Genomic DNA, 13,059 nt, shown 5'->3' on the forward strand with positions numbered 1-13,059 from the left:
GTGATCCACTTTGGCGACCTTCTGACCAGCAAAGTCCATGGGGAAGCTGCGTTCACTTAACAACCGTGTTACTAACTTAACAGCCGCAGTGATTCACTTAACAACTGTGGCAAGAAAGGGCGTAACATGGAGCAAAATTCACTTAACAAATGTTTCGCGTAGCAAGAGAAATTTTAGGCTCAACTGAGGTCAATAAGTTGAGGACTATCTGTAATGGAAAGGGGTTCTTTACTTACCCAAAGATGTTCCCTTTTCACGACCGTCTTGCAGGATCTCTTTGTAAAAAGCTTTGGGGGCTGGGTCCAGCAAGGAGCTTTCTTCCTCAGTGAAATGCACAGCCAGCTCAAGATCCACCGATTCCTGAACAGAGAAGAAGCTCAAATTGTGATTATTTTATTTATTTGCATCCCACCCCCCGTACTATTTTTACAAATACCCTAAGGCAGTGAACATCTCCCACACACTTTTCTCTTATTTTCCCCACCACAACAATCCTCTGAGGTGGGTTGGGCTTCGAGATTGTGACTGGCCGAGAGTTGGCTTTCATGGCTAAAGGGGGAATTGAACTCGTGGCTTCCCACTTTCTAGTCTGGTGCCTTAACCATTAGACCAGGGGTAGGCAACCTTGGCTCTTTTATGACTCATGGACTTCAACTCCCAGAATTCCTGAGCCACCATGGCTCAGTTTGGAAACTTCTCCCTTTCCCCTCAGCATGGCTGGCTCAGGAATTCTGGGAGTTGAAGTCCAGGAGTCATAAAAGAGCCAAGATTGCCTACCCCTGCATTAAACCAAACTGGCTTTCTAGATTTGATCATTAAACATGGATTCCCCCATGAGATTTGCAAGCTGATCTCAAGAAATCCAGTTTCCCCTTTTCTTGTACTGCTTCACCTGGCAATCCACAGGGTAGGAAGCTTCCCAGTAGAAAAAACAGGGCAGAAGACAAGTACATAAAGTGAGTTCTTCCTGAAGAATTCTAGAGCTGGAAATGACCTCAAAGGTCATCTAGTCTAACCCCTGCTCAGTGCAGGATCTTTTAAGTCTTTTGGACCGACAGATATCTAGCTTCTGTTGAAAACGCTCTAGTACCTAATTGAGCCTGTCATCTTTCTCCGTACAGGTAGTCCTCGACTTACAACTATTTGTTTAGCGACCGTTCAAAGTTAGCAACCACGACTGAAAACAGCGACTTAGTCCTTGCACTTGTGACTATTGTAGCATCCCCGCGGTCACATAACCAACATTTCTACCATATATTGTGGTAACGTTCAGAAAAAAGTATAAGAAATATGAGCATTGTTACTCCTTTGCTGAACGTTCAGATACTAAAATACCTGAGAAGCAATGTCATTTCATCTATTTTTATAATAGTCTTCAACTTATGAACGGTTGCTTAGCAACTGTTTGAAGTTATGACGCACCACAAAATAGATAGAAGCTAGATTCCAAAGTTGCAATGGCAGGCAGACACACACCCACACCCACACACCCCATGTGACTAGTTTGGGAACTTGGCAACCAGGCTGCATTTATAGCTGTTAGCAATGCCTCATGGTGATCTGACTACAATTTACAATGTTTTTGCCCCAAACCAGCATTTACTTCCAGTTTCTGGTAAAAAACACACCCATCACGACTAATGGGTTCATTTAATAACTGCAGCGTTTGCTTAATGATGGCGGTGTTTGCTTTATGACCACTGCATTGGCTTAATAATCAACATGACTTGAAATGATAATTGTGGGCTCAATGACAGTTGTAAGTCAAGGACTACCTATCCAATATTGCCGCTCTTACAGAAAGCTGGTCACGAAGCCTCCCCCCCCCGCCAGATGTTTACAAACCTCAGTTGGTCCAGTTTCAACAATGTCTTGTCCCTTAGGCAGAGATACTGGATGGTTACAGGGGCTGTTCTCATCATCTAAGAAGGATAATAATGATGATGATGATGATGATAATAATAATAATAATAATAATAATAATAATAATAATAATAATAATAACAACAACAACAACAACAACAAAACAACAATAATAATATTAATAATAATAATAAAGTTGGAAGGGACTTAGTTTGTCAAGGACAGCATATCGTTTTCTGCTGTGAACGGACTGTGTTGCACAATGTGTTGCTCGTTTTCATGAACCATAATGAAAGTATCAGTGAGTGCTAAATTGTAAGGTAATCTTTACACACAAACCCCTCATGAGCTCCCGTGTTCACTCTCCGGAAGACATGTAATAAGCACTTTAAAAAAAATACCCAAACCATATCATCTAGTGCAGGGCTTTTCAACCAGTGGTACGGGTGCCACCTGTGGTACATTGGCACCTGGCAGGTGATACGCAACCATCCTAGAAAAGTGGTAGGAGGGGGAGGGGAATGAGCTGAACCGGTGGCAGCACCGCACAACCCTGAGCGAGAGATGGCTGGAGCGCCAGGGCTGTCAGGGCTCAGCGGAAGCGCCAGGATCAGCGCTTCTTCGGGGTTGTCAGGGCTCAGCGGAAGCGTCAGGATCAGCGTCAGGCTCCAGCTGGAAAGCAGCACGGATCCTGGCGCTTCTGCTGAGCCCAGAAGAAGCACCGATCAGCTGGAATGTTGCAGCATCTCCAGGGTCTTGTGATTTACATTCAGATGCTTGGCAACTGATTCATATTTATGACGGTCAGTGTCCCAGGGTCATGTGAAGTGACCAAAACCTGCTGCAACCACCCAGCAGACAGGGGGAATAAAAACCAAACACCCCCCCACCCCTGCTGTCAATCCTCAACAGAAATGCTCACAACAATGAAAACCTCGGACAGGAGGAAGAGCGCCACTGGGTGGGCAGGCAGGCGTCTTGCTCGGCTGTGGCTTGGGGGGCACTTTTTTCAGTGCCATTGTAACTTCAAACAGTCACTAAGCAAACTGTTGTAAGTCAAGGACTACCTGTACTTTATCACTTTTTCCCCTTTTGGCGGGGGTCATCAAGTTTTTGACATCTTGCTAGGCGATTGGTGGTACTCGGATATTGCCATATCCTAAAAGTGGTAAAATGGGTGAAAAGATTGAAAAGCCCTGATCTAGTGATTTCACAGCTAAGGGTGTGAAAGGATAGGATTTGGCACACTTAAATGTTTTCCTTGCATCAGACGTCAAGTCAGCGGTGCTAAATCACAAACCTGGATGTGTTGATCTCCAATCCTTCAGAATGTGCTCTTCATTTTCCACAAACGGCACTTCCCTTACAAGATTGCGTGCATCTCCTATCCTATCTTTGGGAGATACTGGCACCTGAAACAGAGACGGAAAAATCCAGTGAGATTTGAAGACTATGTTACAAAAACTATACTTTCACCCAGGTTTTGCGTGGTCTGCGCTGGCTCAGAATGCTTTAATTTCACAGCCTCACAATAGGCGTTCGTACAGAACCGCCATTTTTAAACCCCCAACAATCCTACGAGGTATGTTTCACTGAGGAAAAAAAGATCAGGAAAAGGTGGCACTTTTCGCGCCCAAATGGGGATTTGAACTCAGATCTTATCGTTCTTATCTAACAAAGTCAGTCTGTGAGATGGGCGATCTCTAAAATGGACATAAATAAGGGAGTACAGGTCGTCCTCAACTTACGAGCCCAAAATTTCTTTTGGTAAGCGAGACTGTTGTTAAGGGAGCTTTGCCTCATTTTACAACCTTTGTGAATAATTGAAGTTGTTAAATTTAGTATCATGCTTGTTAAGTAAATCTGGCTTCCCCCATTGATTTTACTTGTCAGAAGATCGCAAAAGGGAAACACAAAACCGGGGGGACACCGGGTCATAAATATGAGTCAATTGCCGAGCATCTGAATTTTGATCATGTGACCACTGGGATGCTGCAACAGCGACAGATGTGGAAAAATGGTCATGGTAACTTTGAATGGTCACTAAATGAACTGTTGTAAGTCGAGGACTAGCTGTAATAGCTGTTATTTAGTATAACATTCTTTCCATGACTCTCCCAGACTCCCCGTCATCTCTCACAGAGCTCTTTAAAGGAGGAATATAATATACAGGTGGTCCTCGACTTTCAACAGTTGGTTTAGTGACCGTTAGAAGTTACAAAGCCCTGAAAAACGTGACTTACGGCCGTTTTTTCAGAGTTATGACCTTTGCAGCATCTCCATGTGATCAAAATTCAGAGGCTTGGCAAGTGGTTCATATTGCTGTGTCTCAAGGTCATGGGATCGCCTTTGACCACCTTCTGACCAGCAAAAACAAGGGGGACGCCAGGTTCAATTAACAACCATGTTACTAACTCAGTGATGGCAAACCTTTTAGAGACCGAGTGCCCAAACCGCAACCCAAACCCCACTTATTTATCGCAAAGTGCCAGGGCCGCATCAGCATTGTGGTGCCCTCAGGGGGGGGGAGGAGGGCAGGGAGGCGCCTCCGAGTGCCGCTTCTGGCACTCAAAAACCAGGGGCGCAAAAACGGGCCACCGTGCTGCAAGGCGCAAAAACGGCCGCCACCGCACCGCGGGGTGCAGATACAAGGCGCCGTACCACGCAAGAACGGGGCAGGGCTAGTGAGTATCACGCAGGCACCAACCCCGCCCCCTTTCCAGCATGTGCGTGCTCGCGGCCCCGTGCGCGCATGCACGCATGTCAAATGCTTCCCCCTCCTTTTTCTTCCAGTCCACCAATCGACAACGTTTGGTGACCTCTGCTCTACCACCTCTACTCGAGCTTGCCAGTTGGCCTCTTCACCTCCTTTGTGCTGGGCGGGGGTCCTGCTCCGGGCGGCGGTGACGGCCTGATGGACCTGCTGCTGGTGGTGGTGGCACGCGTGCCAACAGAGAGGGCTCCGAGTGCCGCCTCTGGCATGCGTGCCATAGGTTCGCCACCACTGTACTAACTTATCAATCGCAGTGATTCACTTAACAACTGAGGCAAGAAAGGAAATAGGCTTGAATTATTGTCTATCCCAGATAATATAGATAACAAAGGACACTCCATTATTAAGGTGATGATGTATTAGGGCGAGAAATAGAAAATGTTTATGAAACAAAATAGGAATATATCTAAGTAAGTAATACGTGCATTTTAGACATTATAATTTTTACGTAGTGAGACAAAGGAAATTTGGGTTACCCGAAACTTAAAATACTTTGGATATTGAAGGTTAAATTGGAGTACTGTAATTAAAAACTAAAAATTAGGTAAAGCTTAAAAACAGGATATGGATATGTATCAGCAAAAAAATGTATTGATAAATGTGATAATGAAGCCTTAACTGAGTTTGATACAATTAGAAACTTACCAGCTTAAATAGGATATATTTATATATATATATTTAACATATTTAAATGTTAAGGGAAACAGAGAAGAAATATTTGATGATGTAACCTGAGATATGTACTAAAGATTCTGTTATTGAACTTTTGACTAACCCAGGGGTAAGCCACCTTGGCTCTTTTATGACTCGTGGACTTCAACTCCCGGAATTCCTGAGCCAGCCATGCTGAGGGGAAAGGGAGAGGTTTCCAAGCTGAGCCATGCTGGCTCAGGAATTCTGGGAGTTGAAGTCCAGGAGTCATAAAAGAGCCAAGGTTGCCTGCCCCTGGTAACCCAATCACTACGTTACTTTCCAAATATTCAAATATAAAACTGGAAAATCAATAAAACTTATATAAAAAACAACAGGCAAGAAAGGCCGTAAAATGGGGCAAAACTCACTTAACCAACGTCTCATTTCACAACAGAAATTTTGAGCTCAGCTGTGGTCGTAAATTGAGGACTACCTCCAATGTAACATATAAAGGTGTTACAAAGGACCGATGAATTCATCCCTTTTCCAATACCTCCAGACCTCACCTGCCGTTTCCATGACTTGGCCTCCGGTTGACTCATCAGGAACTCCTCCGCCAGATCTGTAGTCTGGACCCAATTCTCTGGGTCACACTCCCGGACCCAGCTCTGGATCTCTGCGGGAAGGATGGCCAGGAACTGCTCCAGGATCAGCAGCTCCACGATCTGCTCCTTGGTGCGTCTCTCTGGCTTCAGCCACTGGTGGCAAAGCTCCCGGAGGTGGCCGTAAACCCTCCGAGGATCTTCAACCTCCTGGTAGCGGAACCGGCGAAAGTGCTGGCGCTGGGCCTCCATTTTGAAAGCTGCCTCTCGCAAGATGGCAGCCTTGACTTTCCCATAATCCTCTTGGTCTCCGGTTTCTAGGCCATTAAAGGCTTCTCTGGCTTGTCCGCTCAGTGCCGGCAGGAGCCGGGCCGTCCATTCGGCTTTAGGCCACTGGCAAGCCTCAGCGACTTGTTCGAAGGAGATCAGAAAGGTCTTGGAATCGTCCCAGAGGTCAGAATTCCTCTGTCCACCAACTGAATGAGGGAGCCGCCTTGCCATTAGGGATTCCTGCCCCTGGCCTTCCCGATGCTTGGCCTGTCCTCCTTCAGGATCTCGTTTGATCTGTTCCGATGCTAGGCAGCCTGGAAACTCTCCAGGAACAAAGGCCTCATCAGGGGCCTTCCCCAAATTCAGATCCACCAATGGGTCTAATTGTTTCATCTTTGCATCCCGCACACAGCCTCCGTTTTCACGCAACTTCCTTTCCTGGCTAGAAATATTTATTTATTTAGAGGATTTATTTATTCATACGGCCACCTAGAGTCACGTTTAGTGACTCTAGGCGGCTTACAAACAATAAAAAAAATTCCAGTATAAAAAGAAAAAAAACAATAACACCCACCCCCCCCACACCCACACCCCTGGTGACAACAAGCAATCAAATCAATCTTTGCTCTACGTTTAGACTCTTCACCAGCCCAGAAAGAGTCCCCTTGCTTGTCAAGTTGGCTAAAGTGATTGATTTGAGGAAGGCAGCTGCTCTTTCATTGAACGGTGCATTTCATGTGGTGATCCGTAGGACAAACTGCAGCACATTCCAGAAATCCCCCAACAGATTTCACCTCTAGTCACGGAGGTATCCTGTAGAGAAAAGAGAAGAATTATTTTTAACTCCTTTGGTGGACTCCAGGTCCCATTGTCCCCTGCTATCAAAGATAATGGGGGAGGAAATGTTACTCTACAACACTTGGAAGATCCACATGCTCCTTTTTTCCTGGTACACGTTAGTTCTTACTTAAATGACAATTGGGACCGACAACTCCTCACTAAGCAACGCAGTCGTTAAGCGGACCATCACGTGACTGCGACAGGTTTAGGCCGTGCTTTTTTTTGTAAGAAAAAAGGTGCCGGAACTCACATCTTGTTAATCTTTGATTACAAAATTATATATTCAGTTCTTAACATAAATTGAATTTATTGTATTGAAGGCAAATGTTTATAGCAGGGGTGTCAAACTCAATTTCATTGAGGGCCGCATCAGCATTGCGGTTGCCCTCGGGGGGCGGGGGGGCGGCCTACTGGGTGGGCGTGGATGGAGTAGGTGTGGCCTACTGGGTGGGCATGACCAGCTCTACATCGTTCCCGCCAAGGGTGCCTGTGGGGGCCTGGGCAGGGGTGGGACAGATCTGAGGGTCTCTGGCAGAAGGGGGTGGGAATGGGGCAAGCGCCAAGGCACGGTCCATTTCTTCATTCCTCACAAAGGGTGACCCCTCACCAGCATGCACCCAGGGTAGGGGGCCGACGCGGCAGGGGCTGGTTCCTCGCTGTTTCCAGACGGCCTTGTGGAGCTAAGGCTGAATGCCTTTCAGCATAGTTGGCCACCACAAAATTGTACATTGGCTCCTTCCTGGCCGGCCTGGGCCAGGGCCAAGGCAGTGAGGGCCGTTCCCTCACTGTTTCCAGGATGGCTTCGCGGGCCACATGAAACCACTTCGCGGGCCGCATCCGGCCCCCGGGCCTTGTGTTTGACATGTCTGGTTTATAGTAAATTTTACACTAAAATTTTTTTAAAGATTTTAAATTCACCAATGATTTTTAAAAAATAAAGAAATTATTTACCTTTCGCACATAGTCAATCACTGTACAAATACCCACACACATCAGTTGTGTTAACAAAAGTCGCCGCCTGCAGTAAGCAGTCAGTGCGCGACCACATGACCTATCACAAGCTGAGCAGTGCTACAGGCCGAGCAGTGCCATCACAACCAGCTCCATCACAACCAATGGCATCACAACCAAGCAGCTCCATCACAACCAGCGCGGACAAAATACGTATGCATTGGACTCAACGTACAAGCAGCCCGCATGCACCGTTTTAATGATTTTGCTGCCGACCTGCTACACTCGACAGGGCAATTCAAGTCCACGTGGAGCAAACATCAAATTTTCAAAAGTTACTTTTAAAACTTGGAAAATCCATAGAAAAAAGGTGCCGGAACTCCATTCTGGTGCGTTCTATGACAAAAAAAAGCACTGGGCTTAGGGCTTCACTTCCACTGTGACCGTTAAGCGAATCACCGTGAACACTGAGCAAGACACCATGTCACCGCAATGGGCTTACGATATTACTTCCATTGCCGTCGTTAAGCAAATCGCCTTTAAGCAAGACATCACAACGGCTTGCAATTTTACTGTGGGCTCCTTCGTTGATTCTGCTTGTCGGAAGCCAAGCTGGGAAGTGGACAAATGGTGACCACAAGACACCACGAGAGTTGTACATTGTGAAGTGCCCGAGTCTCAATCACGTGACCGTGTGGGAATGCTACCATGGTCATTAATTATGATCGGTCATAAAATTGCTTTTTCAAAGCCGTAACTTCAAACCATTGCCAAAACTGGGCAGCTGTTAAGTGAGAACTACCTGTAGAGCAGGGGTGTCAAACTGCCGGCTCGCAGCCCGGACGCGTCACGCGGAAGCCGCGCCCGCCCCATTGCCATCAATGGCAAAACAGTCCCGATACGTTGTGCGACGTCACATGATGTCGCGAGTTTGACAGGTCTGCTGTAGAGCATCTTTTTCTCAATCCTTTATAATATAGGTCAGTGGTGGCGAACCTATGGCACGAGTGCCAGAGGCGGCACTCGGAGCCCTCTCTGTGGGCACACATGCCGTTGCCCCAGCCCTGCCTCCCCCTCATCAGCAGCCCCCCCCAGAGGAGAGTCACCCCCGGGTGCCACCCGGGCAGAGCAGCGCAGCCAAACATAAGGCAGCTGGGCAGCAGACGATGCTGCGGGGTGCAGGCGGAGGGCGGGGCCACCATGGCGCTGCAGGGCCGCCTGGGCGATCTGCGGCGGGCCGCGGATGGCCCTGAGAGCGGGCAGGGTGAGGTTGGAGTAGAGCGGGGTGGGCGAGCGGAGTGGGGGCAAGCTGGGGGCGGGACAGTTTTTGGGCACTTGGTTTGTAAAAGGTTTGCCATCACTGACATAGTTGCTGATGTGCTAAGAAGCTGGGATCTGCCCGACTCCTATTGGTTACTTCAGGGGGCTCCTGACATCTTCCCGCCCCCACCCTGTGTGAGCACCTTGATCCGGACCCCTGGTTCCCCAGAGGCGCCTGGTTCCCTGATGCTTGTCAGGTCTTATGGGGGCTCTTTCCCTTTAGGGATTTAAGGCTCTTTGGGAAGAAGGTCCAGTCCTGGGCTGCATGGAAGGTCAAGTGAAATGAGGAAAAAGATCCCGTTGTATCGGTTTCATGCTGCCAATTCCTCCACCTCCCCAGTGTACATTTGTGAGCATTCAGGTCCTTCCGCAACAAAGGGGGTTTCATTATTCCTGGTCCCTCCTGTGGGGGTCTCTGCCCTCTTCCCTTCCCAGCTCAAGGGAGAGCGGCTGAGTTTGGATCGGTCCCCGATTTCAGCCAAGAGCTCGGGCACAGCTGGAGAGAGAAGGTCAGTACAGGCAGCCATCAGCCTGCAACTGTTTGAAGTTACGACGGACCCAACTCACACACACACACACACACACACACACACACAAAAGGTATTTATGACCCGGATCCATAACGGGCAGACTCCATTATGGTTGTAAGTCGAGGACCACCTGAACGTATTTATTTTTATTTATTACTAGCTCTACCCGGCCACGCGTTGCTGTGGCTCAGTCTGGTTAAATGGAAAAGAAAGAAAAGAGAAAGCGCACGTTTGTAATATGTTTAATTTCACAATGCTTGTGGCTATACAATACTTTTTGTTGTTCCATTGTCTGTGCAGATATAGAAATTGTCTGGTTTGCCGACTCTAGAACACGCAACATATAATTATCCATGTGAGAAGCAATCCGTGTCTAGATCGAAACCACACAATTCTGAAGATTGGCCCTGAGCTTTGTTGATGGTGATTGCAAACGCCAATCGAATTGGGAATTGCAATTTCTTAAATTAAAATGGCATATCCGTTGGAATCATAGGAATGCGAGGAATGAGGACATCTTCACCTTTGAAAGGTCCTGTCAAGATTGTTGCTTCTATGACGTTGCTCATTAAAGCATGTTTTTATGCTTTAAAGAGCATGTTTTTACCTGTCACAGGTGTGACATCTATATAATAGTAGGTATATAAAAACATGCGCGTATTCGAATGCAACGTTGTGTCAAAAAGTTCAAAGCAATCAGTGAAGAACTTTCGGAGATTTAAGATTTTGAACAAACAAACATTTACATTTTTATTTATATAGATGAAATTTAGAAACCACCCATCTCACTCACAAAGTAACTGATTTGCCCTGTTTGGAAAACATTCATCCATCCATTTGGGTCCACCTGTCTTGTAAAACACAACGCAGGATGGGGGGGAGGTACACAAAAATGTTGTTGTTGTTGTTAGTTGCGAAGTCGTGTCCGACCCATCGTGACCCCGTGGACAACGTTCCTCCAGGCCTTCCTGTGCTCTACCATCTTCTGGAGTCCATTTAAGCACATGCCTACTGCTTCAGTGACTCCGTCCAGCCACCTCCTTCTCTGTCGTCCCCTTCTTCTATTGCCCTCCATCTTTCCCAGCATTAGGCTCTTCTCCAGGGAGTCCTTCCTTCTTATTAGGTGGCCAAAGTACTTGAGTTTCAACTTCAGGATCTGGCCTTCCAAAGAGCAGTCGGGGTTGATCTCCTCTAGGACTGACTGGTTTGAACACCTTGCAGTCCAGGGGACTGTCTTGGAAAACACAACGCAGGAAGGAGGGGGCGCACGACAATAATAGAACCAAAACCAACAGAATGGGTGCCTGACACACAAACACATTCCCAATCTCCAAATCCTCCAGTCCCAGCCTTACCCTGACCCAGGACCTGGGGGAAAAACAGCCCTCAGTCTACAGCTTTCTGGAAGGCTAGAAGGGTGGGGGGCCTGCAGGCTCCCCCCAGGAATGGGTCTTCCACAGGGCAGGGGCTGCAACAGAAAAGTCACACTTCCTGGGTCCCACTAGATCAAAGGTCCCCAATGTTTTGGGCACTAGTTTCACGGAAGACAATTTTTCCATTGGGGGGGGAGGGAAGTTTCAGGATGATTTAAGTGCATTATATTTATTCTAAATTTTCTAAACGAACAAACCAATAAATAATGCCCTTTATTTCTGAAGGGATCCAAATGTAACCTTTTATAACCCAGCCATTGTTCAGTCTTTGTTTGCGCCCTGTACTTTGCTCAGAGAGAACTTAAAATTGTGCTGAGAAAGAAAAAGCTAAGTTGTAACTTTAAATGTGTTTGCTAGCCTGCAATGTATCCTTCTCCCGCTTTAACTATATCAGCTCAAGGAGAAAACTCTGGGCTGCTTGCCAGCAATTGTGTATTCTTGCTCTGTAAATGTTTTTTTTGCAGAAACTATAACTATTAGCGTGAGAAAGCACATTAGCTATAAAAGGGGAAAACTTTTTGATTAGTGTGTGTGTGTGTGTGTGTCTTTTCTCCTCTGTCTCTCTGCCTTAGAGACAAGAGCTTAGAGCAGTGATGGTGAACCTTTTAGAGACCGAGTGCCCAAACTGCAACCCAAAACCCACTTATGCATCACCAGGTGCCGGGTGTGTGTGGCCCATTGGGTGTGTGTGGCCCATTGGGTGGGCGTGGCTGCGGTGTTAACGGCAGACTGGGTGGGACTAAAAAGTTCAATCAATCAATTCCAACTTTGCAAGATCTTTTTTTTCCCCGCGAGAAGTTAAAATTGACTGATTGATTGAACCTTTTTTTTTTTTTTTGCACACGGCGGCGGAGGCCTAAAGCGGAAAGGTTTTATAAAACCCATCTGAAGGCCTAGGACTGGGGCGACGGTACGCGTGCCCACAGAGAGGGCTCTGAGTGCCGCCTCTGGCACCCGTGCCATAGGTTCGCCACCACTGGCTTAGAGGCATCCCGGCTTTTCCTTTTGATCAAAAATGAAGCTGTGTTGTTGTCAGTCGCCTCATGTTCAGAGTCTCTTTGGAACTTATTTGGATGCTGAGCTGAAAAACCTTACGTCTCTATTATTATTACATTGTATTAGATCAGTGGCGGCAATGCTGGCTGTGGAATTCTGGGAGTTGAAGTCCACATGCCTTAAAATTGTCAAGGTTGAGAAACACTGGCTTAAGGGGAAATGTAGCTTCTCCCCTCCCCCTCGCAAGCCTGGTAGGAGCACTCTTGGCTTGCAAACTTGAGAGCTGCACACACACACACACACACCAAATTAAACCACAAAAAGCAAGCAGGAAATTGCCAAACCACAAGGCACCTGGAGCAGCATCAAAACAAAAGCAAAAAAAACCCCCTCAGCGGTCTTAGAAAAGGTGCAAACGTTGAGAGAGATTCCCTTGAAGACGCAGGGCTTAAAATGAAAGGTAACTTCTCCCGGCTCCTATTTGCACCCTGAGAAAGCACCCTCGCAAACACATACCTTGGGGGGGGGAGGGAATCCCCCTCCAACGAGAAGGATTCTGGGGGAAGCCGCCGGTTGCAAGCTGGCGCATGTGCTTGTCTTGCCAATTTGGGAGACTTGCGCAAAGGGAGCGCGAGCCCAGCTGGGGTGCCTGGAGGGGGAGAGGAGGAAAGTGAGAAAGAAGAGGAGGAAGAAAAAGGAGGAGGAGGAAAAGGAAGCAGGAAGAGAAGGAGGAGGCAGAAGAAGAGATTATACAGGTAGAGTATAGGTGGTACTTTGCTCAATAGTAGTAACTGTGAGAGGGACCTCGGAGTCCTAGTGGACAATCACTTAAATATGAGCCAGCCGTG

The 13,059-nt window shown here is 47.2% G+C and overlaps 1 protein-coding gene across 1 annotated transcript; it reads right to left on the reverse strand.

Annotated features, from left to right (window-relative positions):
* Positions 1-236: 236 nt before the first annotated feature.
* Positions 237-6,574, reverse strand: LOC107300018 (zinc finger protein 202-like; the record flags this gene model as incomplete). The annotated part of the gene is made up of 4 exons (XM_015829361.1): positions 5,836-6,574; positions 3,164-3,275; positions 1,846-1,922; positions 237-360 (listed from the first exon to the last, which is right to left on the reverse strand). Coding segments are annotated over exons 1-4 (1,012 nt in total), but the record flags the coding sequence as incomplete, so codon positions are not given.
* Between the last annotated feature and the right edge of the window lie 6,485 nt (positions 6,575-13,059).

Source organism: Protobothrops mucrosquamatus, unplaced genomic scaffold, assembly GCF_001527695.2.
Source record: "Protobothrops mucrosquamatus isolate PMUCROS unplaced genomic scaffold, P.Mucros_1.0 scaffold5951, whole genome shotgun sequence".
Classification (NCBI taxonomy): Eukaryota; Metazoa; Chordata; class Lepidosauria; order Squamata; family Viperidae; genus Protobothrops; species Protobothrops mucrosquamatus.